This window comes from Aphis gossypii, chromosome 3 (genome assembly GCF_020184175.1).
Source record: "Aphis gossypii isolate Hap1 chromosome 3, ASM2018417v2, whole genome shotgun sequence".
NCBI classification, from domain to species: Eukaryota; Metazoa; Arthropoda; class Insecta; order Hemiptera; family Aphididae; genus Aphis; species Aphis gossypii.
Window position 1 is genome coordinate 55,370,118 of NC_065532.1, and position 16,228 is coordinate 55,386,345.

General features: G+C 27.7%; 1 protein-coding gene and 1 pseudogene across 1 annotated transcript; both read left to right on the top strand.

Annotated features, from left to right (window-relative positions):
* The first annotated feature begins 692 nt into the window (after positions 1-692).
* Positions 693-1,930, top strand: LOC126551117 (uncharacterized; annotated as a pseudogene).
* A 7,537-nt stretch (positions 1,931-9,467) lies between these two features.
* Positions 9,468-9,992, top strand: LOC126550681 (uncharacterized). The gene has a single exon (XM_050202650.1). It carries the CDS (start codon positions 9,468-9,470, stop codon positions 9,990-9,992), a length of 525 nt encoding a protein of 174 aa, XP_050058607.1.
* Positions 9,993-16,228: the final 6,236 nt, after the last annotated feature.

The following is a 16,228-nucleotide window of genomic DNA, read 5'->3' on the forward strand; positions in this document are numbered from 1 at the left end:
AAATAGCTCAAAAAAACTCAAAATATTTTAAAAATTAAATCATGTAAAAATATATTAAGTATCTACGACTTATACTTTTTGAATAATAACAAATATTTAAAATCGTTTGAGGCTAAACCGTTATTTAACGTGGTTTTGTAAAAATTTAAAATTCAAACACTCATACAAATTTTTCGTCTGAATCCGGTAGAGTTTTTTTTACAGATATTTGAAGAAAAATTTATGGAGAACCATGTACCAAATTTTTAGAACTTAGTGATAAAAGAAAACATTTTTACGATTTTCCAACCACAAAATTATTTGAATATTTTCGCTATTTTGACATATTTCGTATAAATTCGAAATTTAAGCACTTATAAAAAAAAAATGTGACTAACGATTTCGGATTTTTTTTTTATCACTTTAAGAACAATTTAAAAGAAACCTTGTATTAAATTTTCAAGATTTTCTGGTCAGCCAAAAAATTTTTATCGTTATTTAAAAAAAAAAAATTCTATTTGTGTATTATTTGCACTTAACAATCTTATTTAATGTGTATTGAGTATTGTATATTGCATGTTAATGTATCTTAATTTGTTCTATGATATCAATGTGTTAAATACACACATTACATTTATTACCTAAATAGTACATTAATATTACTCTTAATTAATAAAACAGGTATTACAAGAAAGTTTAAATTGACTTGATCAATGGGAGACAAATTTAGAAAAAGGACTTATTCAAGAAAAAGAATTCCTTACCAAAATACGTCTCAATCTCTAAGACTGACATTAAAATCTACCATAGATTTAACTAATTTTTTATTAGAAGAATGTGGATTTAGTTATGTACTAACTTCAAAGTTTAACCAGACTGTTTAGAGGTAAGAAAATAATGTTTGATTTATTAAAATTTCAGTGCTTGCATATAAAATATATTTTTATAAATATACCTTGTTATTTAGAAATTTTTTGGGAGTCATTAGATAGAGTTCTGGTCCAAATGATCATCCGTCCACCCCAACTTTTTTACAGTTGTATAGACTGTTGTCTGTTTATTCCTTAATAAAGCCACCAAAAAGTGGAAATTGTACAGTGTTTGAAGGTATTAATTTGTATTTACTATTTACCATTATTAAACAAAAATAAAAATACAATTTAATAATATTATACATAGAAACCCATTAAATAAGTAATTACACTTTTTTTAGATACAGACTACGCTCCTTTAATTACCATATCTGATTTGAAAACTTCAGTAAATGAAAATAAAGCTCAAAGAGAAGAAAAAATTTTAAAACTAAAAAACCATATTGATGAAATTGTAGAGGAAGGGAGATGGGATATGGATGATGTTTCAAGGACCATGATATGTATGATCTGATAATGCAACATTGAGTGTGTTGTTTATTATCTTGCTGGGTAAATAAGCTACTTAAATGTATACATTTATAAGTTTATGAAAACACCTAGGTATTAAGTTTTAATTTTTAATTTAATTTTAAGATACCTGGCTCGTCGGTTGTGTAAAAAAACCAAGTGTACATTATGTTTATCAGGGATTAAAACTGATGATTATAATAAGACTATGGATTACCTGAAGCTCAACTTGTAAATTTGAAGAGCCGTGGATTTTTGACACACCCAGACAATAATTTTTATATTTTAATTCGTCAAATTGAAATTTCATTTTCTATTCATGCTCAAAGTCCAAACGTTTTTGAAGACACAGTTGTTCATTTTTTTCTAATAATTATATTATTCCATTCCCTGCAATGTCCATAAAGAAGAAGTCATTGAATATATTTACATCTTACCTTACAATGAGAATGAGGCAATTTACTTATCAAAGTAACAAGGATAAAAAACCTTTAAATAAAATTAAAAAAAAATTATCAAAATGGTGTCAAGATGATGAACAAAAATAATTGTTACCTATTTTTATAATTATGTGCTAATTATTTTATACTAAGTAACTATATGTCAATATATAAATATATTATATTATGATTTATGATTAGTGATTACTAATTATAAATATTTATAAAATTTTTTATTACATTATATCACTTCATTGAAATAGATATTTAAATGTATTATAATATATATTTAAGATGATGTACCATTTTTAATACAAGTTATAAAGTTTGAAATAAAAATGCTGAAAAAGTAAGTTCATTGTGATCCAAGTGTACCATAAATATTGAAGTATTTTATAAATAATAATCATACTCTAAGTCCTAACTCCTAAGAGCTATGAGAGTTTTACTCGTAAAGCATATTTTTGAACGAAAAACTAGCTGGCGCCGAGCCCCATGCTAAGGTGTTAAGCTATTGTGTCTACGAGATAGCGCTAGTGATCACGCCGCTGTGTGAGAAGGTTATTATAACACTTATAAACGGGGCAACAATGCATCGTTCCGTATCCAGTATTATTATTCGTGGTTTAAGCATATACCCTTCATCTTCAGCTAGTTCAGAACTCATACGGTTCTTCTTACGCTTACGTGTTTCTGGAAAATCTGATGGCAGTTTTAGTTTATTCGCTAATGTATTTGATAAATTCATTGTATCACTATATTTTTCTCACATGTCTTGTAGTAATGATAATAAACCTTTTATCATATTAGTTGCTATAACAATAGAAACCCCTTTATCTTGTAGGCTACACATATGAAGTAAACAAAAAAATTTGAAATTTATTTGTTTCAATATAATTTTTGCACCGGTTGTAGTTTCTTTATTAAAATTATCATTTGTCGATATTTCTAATAAAATATTATAAATCTTTTCAATATTATAAAGAAGTGCAGAAACAGCTCGTTTTTTAGATGACCACCTCGTCTCACAGTGTAACTTTAATGTGACTTTTGTAACTGTATTTAACCTTTCCCATCTTGGTGTTGAACCTGAAAAGTATACAAAGATTTGTTGCACAACACCAAAAAATGTTACCATAGAATGAGTTACATTTGCTGCATGAAATCCAATTAAATTGAGACTATGAACTGAGCATGGAACAAATCTTGCTAATTCATTTATCTGACAAATTTTAGATTGAACTCCATTATATTTTCCTGCCATGTTGGCGCCGTTATCGAAACCCTGACCTTTACAATTTTCTATATTTAATCCATCATTAATTAAATTTGTCGTTATTTCTGAAGCTAATCCATGTCCGGATTTTTTTTTCGATTCGATAAAATCAACGAAACTTTCCATAATATAACATTTATTGTCAATTATACGGACATACCTTATAATTTCACTCAGTTGCTCTTTATGTGATGTGTCCGGTGTGCAATCAAATAATATTGAAAAATATTTAGCCTCTTTTATTTGAATAAATATTTTTTCACGAACTTTTTTACCTATTAATCCAATAATTTCATTTTGAATAATCGGAGAAAAGTAGCTTACAGATCCTTTTTTAGATTTAATATTTTCAATATGTTCAGATAATCTATCATTGTAATGACTAATATTCTACAGTGTTTAAAAAAATTCCACTATTTGCATCCCCTATTTTATCTGAAGTGCCTCGAAGAGCAAGATTATTTTTTGCACAGAAAAGAATAACGTCAATTATGATTTTTAAAATATTGCACCATTTTTCCTTTTTAATATTTACAGATTTTTGTATGAAATTATCTATTGTTTTTCCATCTTTTAAACGTTTCTCTGTCTCTTTCCACCCCATAAAACATTTTCTGTATTGGACACTATTTTCATGAGCAGGTATAAATGGATTTAAATGTTTTCAATAAAATCCTTCCAAAGGGTTAGAAAATGTGGAATTTTTGTCTTTTGAAAATAATGTGCAGGGAAAACAAAATATAGCATTTTTTGAACAACTATACATCATCCATTTGCAATTTACGTCTTCACCATTGGGAAGTTCTTATAAAACCATTTAAAATTAAATCGTTTTCCGTCATCCGCCAATGGAAAAGTGTATTGATCAATATTGTCTATTAATTTTGGGCCATTTTCTATTATATGAAGTCTAACTGTATCTGTAATTATTGGCCATTTTACTGGATCGGTAAGGTCAAAAGTACTTTGAGATATTATATTTGTTTTGTTTATATTATTATCTATATCACATAACATATTTTCATATTGAATTTCTGGAATTTCAGGGCTAATAAGAGGACTTGTTTTAAAATTTAATAAAGATTGGTCGTTTTGTTCTGCTTCAGTAATATTATTTTTATTTTCGTTTTCGTTTCCTTTTAGTTCATTATTTACAGAATCGGTAGATGAAATTAACCAATTTTTCATATTTATTGAAAGTATACGATCGTTTTTTTCTTTTTCTTTTCTTAATTTACGGAACTCATGTCCAGATTTTTTCGTAGACATTGTATAAATTTAATTAAAAACAAATATTACCTATTCAACTGAAATACCAATTTATATGCAATAACAAAATACATTATGCCTATAATTACACAACAACGCTATCTCGATTTATAATAATATTATGTATTATATTATACTATAATATTAGCTACTATCTATGTTATATGGAAACTCAATTACCTAAATTATAGAGAGAAAAATTAATTATTAAAGTAGATAAACAAAAATGCGAAAAATAACAACCTACGATTATTTTTTGTATAGTGTGCAGACAAAATAGTGATATGTAAAATAAATAAAATTAAAGACAAGAAAATATTGTACTTACTTTTAATTCTTATAGTTTATAATAAAAATTAAAAAATATCTGTATCTGTTGTTGAATAGTATTGCGTTATGTACACTTGAGTGATAACTAAGTAGTGACTATCGACATACAATATAATGACGTTTCAGGTTTGACAAAAATATTCCCAACGATATTTAATATTAATTTATAAATTTAACAATAATATAATAACACGTTTCTATAAGGGCAACTATGGGGCTGAGGTGCACACGTGTATTACTATAATTGTTATTATTGCCTTCATATCAATTATTATTATGACGTGTTTTCCACGAATATAATAAAACCAAAAATATCGTAGTATGCGAAAGTAATAAAATACCTATATAGGCAACTTCTAAAATCGTGTTTTAACTTTATTAAAATACTTAATAATGACTACCTATATCTGGAAAATTATACATTTTAATAATATTAATATTAGTGTTATTTAAAATATTATAATTTTTAGTATTTATATAATATAAAAATTGCGCCCCCAGGGCGTTCATTTTAAACTGCGCCCTTGGCCACCGCCCACCTTTACAATGCCTAGATACGGCACTGGTGTATTTACAACAGTATCTTCATCGTCGGTGTTTTGACTACTCGTGTATGACATGGATACTTTTTGTTTTTTTGATTTTGCGTTTGTTTTTAAACTCTGCCGTGTCAATTTTTTTGTTGGTATAAAGTTCCTAAATTTACAGTATTATATTTTTAAATTAAAATATTAATGATATACCAAATATTAATAATATGTACTTACATGGATATATTCCTCATCTGAATTTTGACCGCTCGTGTTTGACATTATTACTAACCGCACTTGTTTAAAATTAACTGATGAAATTAACATTTACTCATCTTATTTTATACTTTCCAAATACTATAAAGGCATTGACGTCATTGTCCATTACATAAATAATTAATCGTAATTGTATCCAAAACATCCAAAAATAAAAACTGCGATACGCAATACTTTCAAAATATTAGTCACGTAATAAAATCTAAATTTTACTTTATAATGCGTCAATTATAATATTAAAAGGTTTTTTGGTCAATTTGGTGTGTATCGACAATAAAACGGTACAGTGTGGATTAAATTACCTATTAAAATCAATTCAGTTCTTTTGAATTTACTGATTGTACAAAGTTAAATTATTTTTAAATCCATAAACCATGTGTTGCTTTTTATTATGTTATGTTCCATTTTTAAATAAATTAATAACTTTCACATTTATTACTGATCGATCGCAAATAAATTATTTTAAAATCCATAAACCATGTGGTGCTTTTTATTATGTTATGTTTCATTTTAAATAAATTCGACTCTTTCACATTAATTACTGGTCGATCGCAGTTAAATTATTTTTAAATCTAGTAACTGTGTGGTGCTTTTTATTATGTTATGTATCATTTAATAAACCAATAGATTTGGCTCTTTTACATTTATTGAACTGTAACAATGTTATTCGCAAACTGAAGCTGTACCACAATGCATTGATCAGTTGATGCCCACAATCAGTCGAACATGAATACGTGATTCAGAGAGACAGTATATTTTATATAGTGAATATTTCTTTGTAAGCTAATTATTTATAAAATAGTGATTTATAAATGTATGACCATTTTATTTAGTTTTTTAGTTGTGATGGTACCTGATGATAATCTCACCAACGAAAATAGGCATTTATCGGAGGACACAATACAACACATTGCAAAATATCCGTTTACACATAGTGAACGTGAAGTTTATGAATATTTTCTTCGGCAACATTTATCTTTTGTTTTGAGGGAAGTACGATTATATTTTGAAGATATTGATTGTATATTTTGTTCACTGGAATGTGCAAGCATAGGCGTGCGCAGGGGGGATGCCGGGTATGCCATGGCATCCCCTGCGGGTTTGCGGAGTTAACTTTTATTTTTTACTTTTTAGTTAGGAGTTCATAAACGTTTTTATAAACAGAAATCATTTTAGTAATTTTTGACAGTTCAGGCTACGTATTTTACTTTTTTTTTATCAAGTACATTTCCATTGATAGTTGGGATAATCTAACGATATCACCGCGACGCCAGTCACGTAACCGTCGTAACCATGAAGTAAGCAAACCAATAACCATAAAGAAGTCTGATAACTACATCGTTCGAGCGAAAACTATCAATATTATCAATTATCATAATTGTTATCACAACCGTTTTGTTTGAACCACGGATACAAAATATAAACTACTGACTACTGTCTAGACTAGATGAATAGAGTTGTTTAATTGTTTTGTATTCGCCATCATTCGGCCATTCGGTGTTATTTTTCTTTTACAGTTTTAAATTTTATTTTACCTATTAAATATTTCAAATTTCAATAATATTAATTATTTATACTTAATTGCGTTGTGAATTATAATATTAGAATACAAATATGAATAGAAACCAAAACAAAAAAATGAAAACTATGCATGATTTTTTCAAACCAAAATCATTAAAACTGTATTCTGGTAAGTTCATATTTTAAAGTTAGAGTTTATATTGTGTGAGCTGTGTCTTTGTTTTAGTTTAAGCTTGTAAACTATGAACTAATATTTATAATTTAAATTAATTTAGTCAACATTGATCCAGATGATCCGGTACCATTTGCACAGAATAATAAAGTTATTGTTGAGCAACCCAAAACGAATCATGATAATTGGTCAAATACTGTTAATGTTCCAGTACCACTAGGTATTTTAGTATTAATACAACATCAAACAATATTGCCAGTGATCTGTGTTGGATATTTGTGTTGAATATTTCAGTGTCATAATGTGATTGTATAAATGAAATATATTTTATAAATATGTTCATATTATAAATATTTAGTTAATAACTGTTGTATGAATTGTAATAATATTAATTAGTAGGTAATTATAATTAGCATTGAGTGTATTAATTGTATATTAAGTGTTCACTGTTCGATTGTTACATAAATATTTATTTGCATTAATAATTAATTCTAACATTTATGTCTAAACATTGTATAATAATAATAATTATTATAACGCTATGTGTACTAACAGTAATAACTAATAAATACATATTGTGAGTATTTTAATCTTTGAATTCACATTTACAATGTATTTTCTTCTAATCTAATTAGATTCACTATGTGACCCTGATGATCCTGTAAACCCAATACCATCTCTTCGGTTAGAACGAAAAGAGCGAATACTTAAAGGGACATTCCAACCAAAATTAAAAATGTATCCCAGGACACAATTTGGAAATAGAGCACAGAGTTTCCAAAGTTCCTGGTTTGATGATTTTAGCTGGTTAGAATATAGTGTAAAACTTGACAGAGCATTTTGTTTCGTATGTCGGATGTTTAATACAGCTCCAGGGTTAAATGCCGGACAAGTAGACTTTGCTTTTTCACAAAAAGGTTTTAAAAATTGGAGTACTTCTACTACAAAATTTAAAAAACACCAAAATTCAATCTCCCATAATTTTAGTATGACAGCGTATCATAACTTTTCAAATTGTAAACCAATTGATGTTACCTTGGATGAATCTAGATTAGTATCTATTAGTGAAAGAGAAAAGCAGCGTTTGCACAATCGTAACATCATGCATCGATTGATAGATATTACTTTGTGTTTAGCTAAAAGTGGTAGACCATTTAGAGGGAACTTAGATAAAAGTTCAGATGTGTGTAAGGGTTTATTTTTAGATATTGTGGACATTTAAAAAAAATATAATTTAACTTTGCAAAAACATTTGTAAAAAGGGCCGCAAAATGCTAAGTACTTGAGCAACCATATACAAAATGATTTATTGACTTCTATCAACAATGTAATGAAACGAAGTATTGAAAAAAAAATAAACAATCCCCTCGTCACGATAATGGCCGACGAAACTAGTGACGTGGACACCATGAACAGATGGTTGTGGCTGTACGCTACTTTGATGAAGATTTATGTAAGCCCGTTGAGCAATTTATTGGTATTCAACGTTTGACTGCAGTGGATGCTAATACAATATTTAATAGCTTAACATACAAAATTGCGCAGTTAAATATCAATTGGACATAGGTTATAGCTGTATGTTTTGATGGAGCTTCAGCTATGAGTGGAAAATTTAATAGTGTACAGTCTAAAGTCAAAGAAATCAATCCATCTGCAATGTATATTCACTGCTATGGCCATTGCCTAAATCTGGTATTGGTTGATAGCTTAGGGAATAAAAACCGGGTTGTTTTTGATTTTTTTGGATGTGTCCAGCTAATTTACAGTTTCATTGAAGGGAGTCCAGTGAGGCATGCTGTTTTTGAAAAAATTATTAATGAAACAAATTCCAGATTGAAAACTCTCAAAACACTTTCAACAACTAGATGGGCATGTCGTGCGGAAGCTGTTACAGCTGTAGAAAAAAACTTTTCTTCTATTATTCAGTGTCTTGAAGAAGTTTCTGAAAACACTAAATATTCAGAGGTGAGGGCTAAAGCAAATGGTCTTATCTATCAAATGAAAAATTTAAACTTTATTTTTGCATTATATATGTTAAAACCTATATTAATACAAATCCAAATTGTCAGTGCTCAATTACAAGCACCCAACTTGAATTTATTAGATGCAGTATCTATTGTAAATGCATTGAAAAAATCTATTAGTGAGTTAAGAAACGACGAAGATAACTATTCTAAACTTTATGAAAAAGTTCTTACCACCTGAAAGATACCACCTGTGAAAAATAGGAAGATTGCTACAAAAATTGATGATATGAAAACACAACATACCATCTTGGATAAAAAAAGTGAGATGAAATGTCATGTTTACTTCACTGTATTAGATGATTTGTTTAACGGTCTTGAAAATCGATTTAATCAGGAAACATTAAATTTAATTGGTGCAATTAGTCGTTTAGTAAAACTAAAAACTGAAGAATTTGACATTGAATTAATTTCACGGAAGTTTGTACTTAATAGTGACGAATTAGAAGGTGAATTAAGACTTCTACGTTCTTTGCCCGATTTTGTAGCAGGACCATCAAACAAAACAATTCATCAGTGGTTAGAAAAATTATCAATTAGTAAAAATTTTGTTAATGTAAATAAAGCGTTGAAACTTTTTACTACTATTCCTGTGACAAGTTGCTCTTGCGAAAGAGCTTTTTCCAAATTAAGTTTGGTAAAAACAAAATTAAGAAGCCGCATGTCGCAAGAAAGATTAGATGCAATGATGTTGATATTTGTAGAACAAGAACTAGCATCAGAGATAAATTATGACGAAGTAATTGATGAATTTAAACATTTGCATCCTTTTGACCGAAGATTAGAATTATAATAAAGTATTAATTAAATTAAATTAATTAAGTTAGTTATGAAATGCAAAGTTAAAATTATATTTTTACTTATATTGACTATAATATATATATAATATACTATAATATATATTTAATATTATTATTTTAATATTATACTATTATTTTGAGAACTTTGTAGTTATGTAAATGTAATACAATAAAAAAAAAATTCTGATTTGTGTGTTTTTGAAGGGAGATAATAAAAATTGAGTTATTTTTAAATATATTGGCATCCCCTGCGCAAAAAGTCTGAGCACGCCTATGTGTGCAAGTCATTTCAATCGGGAGCATTATGGTTCAAATCTTTTTAATATATGTTTTGATGAGTTCCATCTTATGTTTAAAGATATAAGTGTACTACAAACATATGGCGAAAGGCGTCGGTGTATGGTATGTCAAAAATATACCACTGTTTGCGATGATCAAAATTTATATGCGGAACCCACTGGAGATTACGTATTTCAAGTTTACCTAATGTATAATTACCCCGATTATCTTTTACAATCAACAGTGCATGCATAAGTAATTTGATATATTTTTATTTTTAGTATTAATTCATCAAAATGCCAAAATATAATAGGGTTAAAAAAATTGATCGATTAAACACCACGGGGGGAAATTTAGTTGAAATTGAAAAATTGAAAAATAATAGGTCAACAACTTTTTTTTTTAAAAAACAATGATAATATTGTTGATTTATTACCATTTTTAAACTCATCATCATTTTTTTTAAATTAAAGTTAAAAGAATTATGTTCATCATTATCATATAAATTTAATTTATTGGTAGATTTAGTATATGAAAATACAATCACTGGTGAAATACGTGATGTTGCTTTTAAAACGACAAATGTAACATGTTTTTTAACTTCTAATTTGACTGCACAAAACATGTTTGATAAACTATTAAATGAGCAAGAAACATTTACTTTGAAGGGGTCATCTTGGAGGTAAATTAGTTTAGACGGTTTACAATTAAGAACCAATAAAGTTAATTTACTTGGTGGTTCATCATTTATAAAATTACCCAAAATAATTTATGATAAAAAGCAATTATAAACGTGAAAAATTATGACAATAAATGTTTCAAATATGCAATTTTATCAAAATTTAATGAAAAAAAAAAATAAAAACCATTTTAGTATTAAATGTTTTAATTTTTTAGAGAATATAATTTTAATTGTATTGATTACCCTACCCCAATCAAACAAATAGAAAAATTTGAAAAAATTAATTACATATCCGTTAATGTTTATAGTTGTGATGATAAAAATCAAATTTATCCACTTCATGTAAGTAATAAAGAAAAATCAGACCATTTTGATTTGTTTTTTTTTCACAAATGTATCAACCCATTATTGTTTTATAAATAATTTCTCACAACTGATCAGATCACAAAGAACAAAACATAATAACAAAATAATTATTTGTAAACGATGTTTTTTAACTTTTAGTAATAAGCCCAATAAAAATAAACCAACATGCCCTTGACGATCATAAAGTAATTTACCAAAAACATAAACTTTGTAAACCCGTAATGATAGAACCACGTGATGATGAATTTATACAATTTAAAAATTTTAATCGGGTGGACCGAATTCCTATTGTAATTTATACCGATTTTGAATGTTTTTTAAAACCAGTTAATAATATTATATCAAATAAAACTAAAAACACACATTATCATGAACCTAAGAGTTATGGGTTATATGTTAAAATTGATTATAATATTGTCCCGATTGAGTTAGTAAAAAAATTTAAAATTCCAAGAAAACCAATAATTTATAGAGGTAAAAATGCGGCAAAGCATTTTATGAACACTATTATTAACATTTCCACAAATATCTATTACTTGTATAAAACTAATAAATCGATGATTAAATTAACAAAAGAGGAAGAAACACAATATATTAATTCAACAAAATGTGCACATTGTTTAAGGTTATTTAATAGTGAAACCGTAATGAAAGTTAGAGACCACTCACATTTTACAGGCAAATATTTGAGACCATTATGTTTAGAGTGTAATTTTTTGTCACAAAATCCTAAATTTGTTCCAGTACATTTCCATAATTTATCCTATGATGGTCATTTTATCGTACGCACGTTAGGTTGCAACGATAATGACATACGCATAATCCCAAATTCAAGTGAAAAATATATATCATTTAGTAAACAAATTTTAAATAATTTTTATGTAAAATTTGTTGACACTTTTATGTTCTTACCTGAATCACTCTCAAATTTAGCCACTAATTTAGGTGAAGATAAAACAAAGTTTCGCGAAATTACAAAACACTTTACAATAGAAAACATTGATTTAGTTATTCGAAAAGGGGTATTTCCATATGAGTATGTACACTGTAACTCAAAACTTAAAGATACAACATTTCCCCTTAGGTTTAAATTTTATAATTCATTAACAGACAATCATATTTCTAAAAATGATTATATGCATGCATGTAATGTTTGGGAGAAATTTAAAATAAAAACCCTAGAGGAGTATAGTGATTTATACTTATTAACAGATGTTTTAATACTTGCCGATGTATTTGAAAACTTTTAATTTAGACGCTTCTTATTATTTGACTGTACCGGGTTTTGCGTTTGACGCGATGCTTTTTTATACGGGCGTAAAACTTGAGAGATTAAAAGAGTACCCCATGCTTCTCATGATTGAGAGCGGAGTGTGGGGTGGGGTATGCCAATCTGTAAGACGATACGCTAGGGCTAATTTACCAGATGTGGACGGAATTATTTACAACGAGAAAAAACCACACGTTTACTTAATGTATTTTGATTTTGTTAATCTATATGGTAAATCGATTCTTGCAAGTTTACCACTCAAAGATTTTGAATGGTGTGATGATTTTTCACTAGACGTTACTAAAATAGATGATGATGCACTTATAGGTTATATACTGGAAGTAGATGTGGATTACCCCGAAAAATTACACGATGATCATTGCGATTTGCCTTTTTTACAACAGTATGGTTGCCCCCCTGATACCAAAATTAATAAACTGCTAACAACATTAAATAATAAAAAAAATTATGTCGTTCATTATAGGTTATTAAAGCAGGCAATAAATAATGGATTAAAAGTGGTAAAAATTCATAAAATAATTAAGTTCACACAATCTAAATGGTTGGTACCTTATGTTGAAAAATGCACAAGTATGACGGTCTTGGCAAATAATAAGTTTGAAAATACATTTTGGAAATTACTCGTAAATAGTGTTTATGGGAAATGTATGGAGAATCCACGTAAAAGATTAAATATAAAGTTAGTATCCAATGATCGAAAAGCCTCACCACTTATGAGAAAACCTAATTTCATTGACAGGGCAATATATACCAATGACCTTATGTCATTACATTTTCAAAAAGAAAAAATTAAATTGATAACCAATAAACGTGGGATTTTCTATTTTAGATATCTCAAAAACATATATTTATAATTTCCATTATGATATAATGAAAAATAATATGGCAAAAAATTTTCATTATTATACAGATACAGATTCCTTAATATATCGTATTGAAACAAATAATTTTTTTAACGATTTAAAATTTGATTTATTGGATCACTTTGATACTTCCAATTTTCCAATTAATCACTTTTGTTTCAGTAATAAACACAAAAACATCCCTGGGTATTTTATGGACGAATTAAAAAGTGAGATTATGACCCAGTTTGTAACGCTAAGACCCGAATTATATGCATATACAGTGAGTGGTGTCGAATACAAAAAAGCAAAAGGAGTTAAAAAATATGTTAGGGACAAATATATGACAGTTGACCAATTATAACTAATTATATTGAGTGCAAATGACGATAAACGAGTCATATTAAAAGGTGGCATTTGCACACTACCATATGGCCATTATAAATTAAAATAATTAACAATAATTTTATAAATATTAACACATTGTCTACCATGTTTAATTTTCAAAAATTACCCCACAGCACCAAGAGTGTACACAAGTTCACACACTTCTATATTTATTCTTTACCATGTGTATGTGTTAAAATTATTTAAAATTAAATTTTCTAAAAAACATGTTTTTAATAGTTTGAGCTTGATAATACATTACATACTTGTAGCTAAAAACATATAATATATTATGATTAAAATAGAAATATACAAGTCTAATATATTATATTATTAAGTACACATTTTTATATTTTATATAGAGTAATTATTTTTTAATCAATTTTTCCTACTACTAAATTTAAAATAAGTAATTTATGTAATAAATAGTTGAATTTTTTAAAGTAATTGCATTAATGTCGATTTTTTGTAATCGAGAAACTTTTTCCTGTAGTCACTTACAATTTGTAAAACAAACTGTTTTTGATCTTCATTGGTTGTCAATAACTTATTGTAATCCTCCATCAATTTAATACCCCGCTCTGCCGTATCATTTACTACTCGTAACTTGGTTACAATATTTAATGCATTTTTATAACTATTAATGTTATCCCAAGTCGATGGATCATTTTCAAGAAAACTTTCATCCAAATTAAATAGTTTGAAAAAATCTCGGGTCTCACTGTTTACGAAATTATCTATTTCATTTTTTATAAACTCGTCCATATCACAGTTGTTCAGTTTTAAACGTTTCGTACTTTCATTTGAGCTGTTGTTACTATCTAATCTTGTCAACATTTTTCTTTTCATCTCAGTATTTATATTTTTATCAAAAAATGCCAATCCCATGGCTAGGGGGCTTAAGTACCATAAATGGTTAATAAATTTCAAAACAGCTACCTTTGATATGTCTGCATCTATTGCTTGGTAGTTGTATAACTTTTTCAAAAAAACCAAGTCGTTATGAGGTGCAGCTGTTGAGGAAGTTGCCTCGAACCATGCTTCGATGTATATAATTATTAAAAAACACAATATGTAAGGGAAGTGCAGTTTTTTCTTTGGCACTTAGCTTAAATTCATTTCTAAATAAATAAATTTTTATACAATAAATTGCCTTAGCCATCCACCTTGCATGATGAATGGCACCAGGTACATGGAAAAACGTAGGAGTTTTTGGTTTTTCACCAAGAAAAATTAATGCCAATTCTAGTAATTCTTTATAATCGTTTCTAGGTTGAGCATCATTTAAATTGTTTTTTAAAAACTCTAAAAGTATTTTCCTTTCCGGTTTAATAATTTTTTTTACATCTTTTTCTGCAATACCTGATTTAAAGTTCTGTTTGTTTAAATTATTTCAAGATAACTGGAATCGTTTAAAAATTGGTACTTCTTTTCCAGTTGATTTACCCATTTTACAATCAAAAATACTCCGGAGAACAATTTCGAATATATGATGACGGCAGGGTAAATAAAGTAATTTCTTTCCTAAATGTCGTTCAAGCAAAACACAAGTACCTCCTTTTTGACCACTATTTACTGCTGTTGTATCGAAAGATAGAGCTTTTACTGAATCATTTAGGTTCCAATCTGTCAATGTGTCCAAAATAATAGAGGCTTGTGCTTCAGCAGTTCCGTGTTCTAAAACGGGAACAGCGAGAATTTTCTCTACATCACCATTACTAATAACTATTGCTAGTCTATCGATAATTTCTTTGTCCATTAAGTTCGGAAGTAGTTGACCGTCCCAATGTAGAACCATAGGTTGTAGATCACACTCCTTAAACTGATCCTTAAGAATACCTACTCTCTCTTCTCTCAAAATCTTTCGGCAGCGTTGAATTGATGTCCTGTTAATAATAAAGTCGTTCACATTTTCTCCTAAGGCTTCAACTACAGCTATAAAATATGAACTGCTGCTCTATCACTGACTTTATGGTTATCCATCACGCAAACAAGTTTTGAGTAAGTAATTAAAGTACGTTTACCTCTAGGTTTTTTTGATAAAGGAAGTTCAGTGGGTTTCGGAAGTTCAGCATGTGTTCCAGAAAACTCTACATCACTTTCAGAACTGTCTTTATTTTCTGTGTCTGTTTCACTCAATGATAATTCACCAAAGTTGTCTATTGCTAAAAAATTAATATTATATTAATATTATATATAATAAATTATAAATATTATTTTTCAAATAAAATCATAAAAATTTGGTAACAACTAAAATGTTATAAATAAATATTACATTACGTATTACATTTTACAAAAATATGAACGTTGGAAATGTTGAATTTATTTTATTTATTTAAATAATTCTATATTATGAAAAATAAAATAAATAATAACGTACTT

Excerpts from the sequence above, each read along its gene's own strand:
- LOC126550681 (XM_050202650.1), top strand. The coding sequence starts at position 9,468 with ATGAAATGTCATGTTTACTTCACTGTATTAGATGATTTGTTTAACGGT.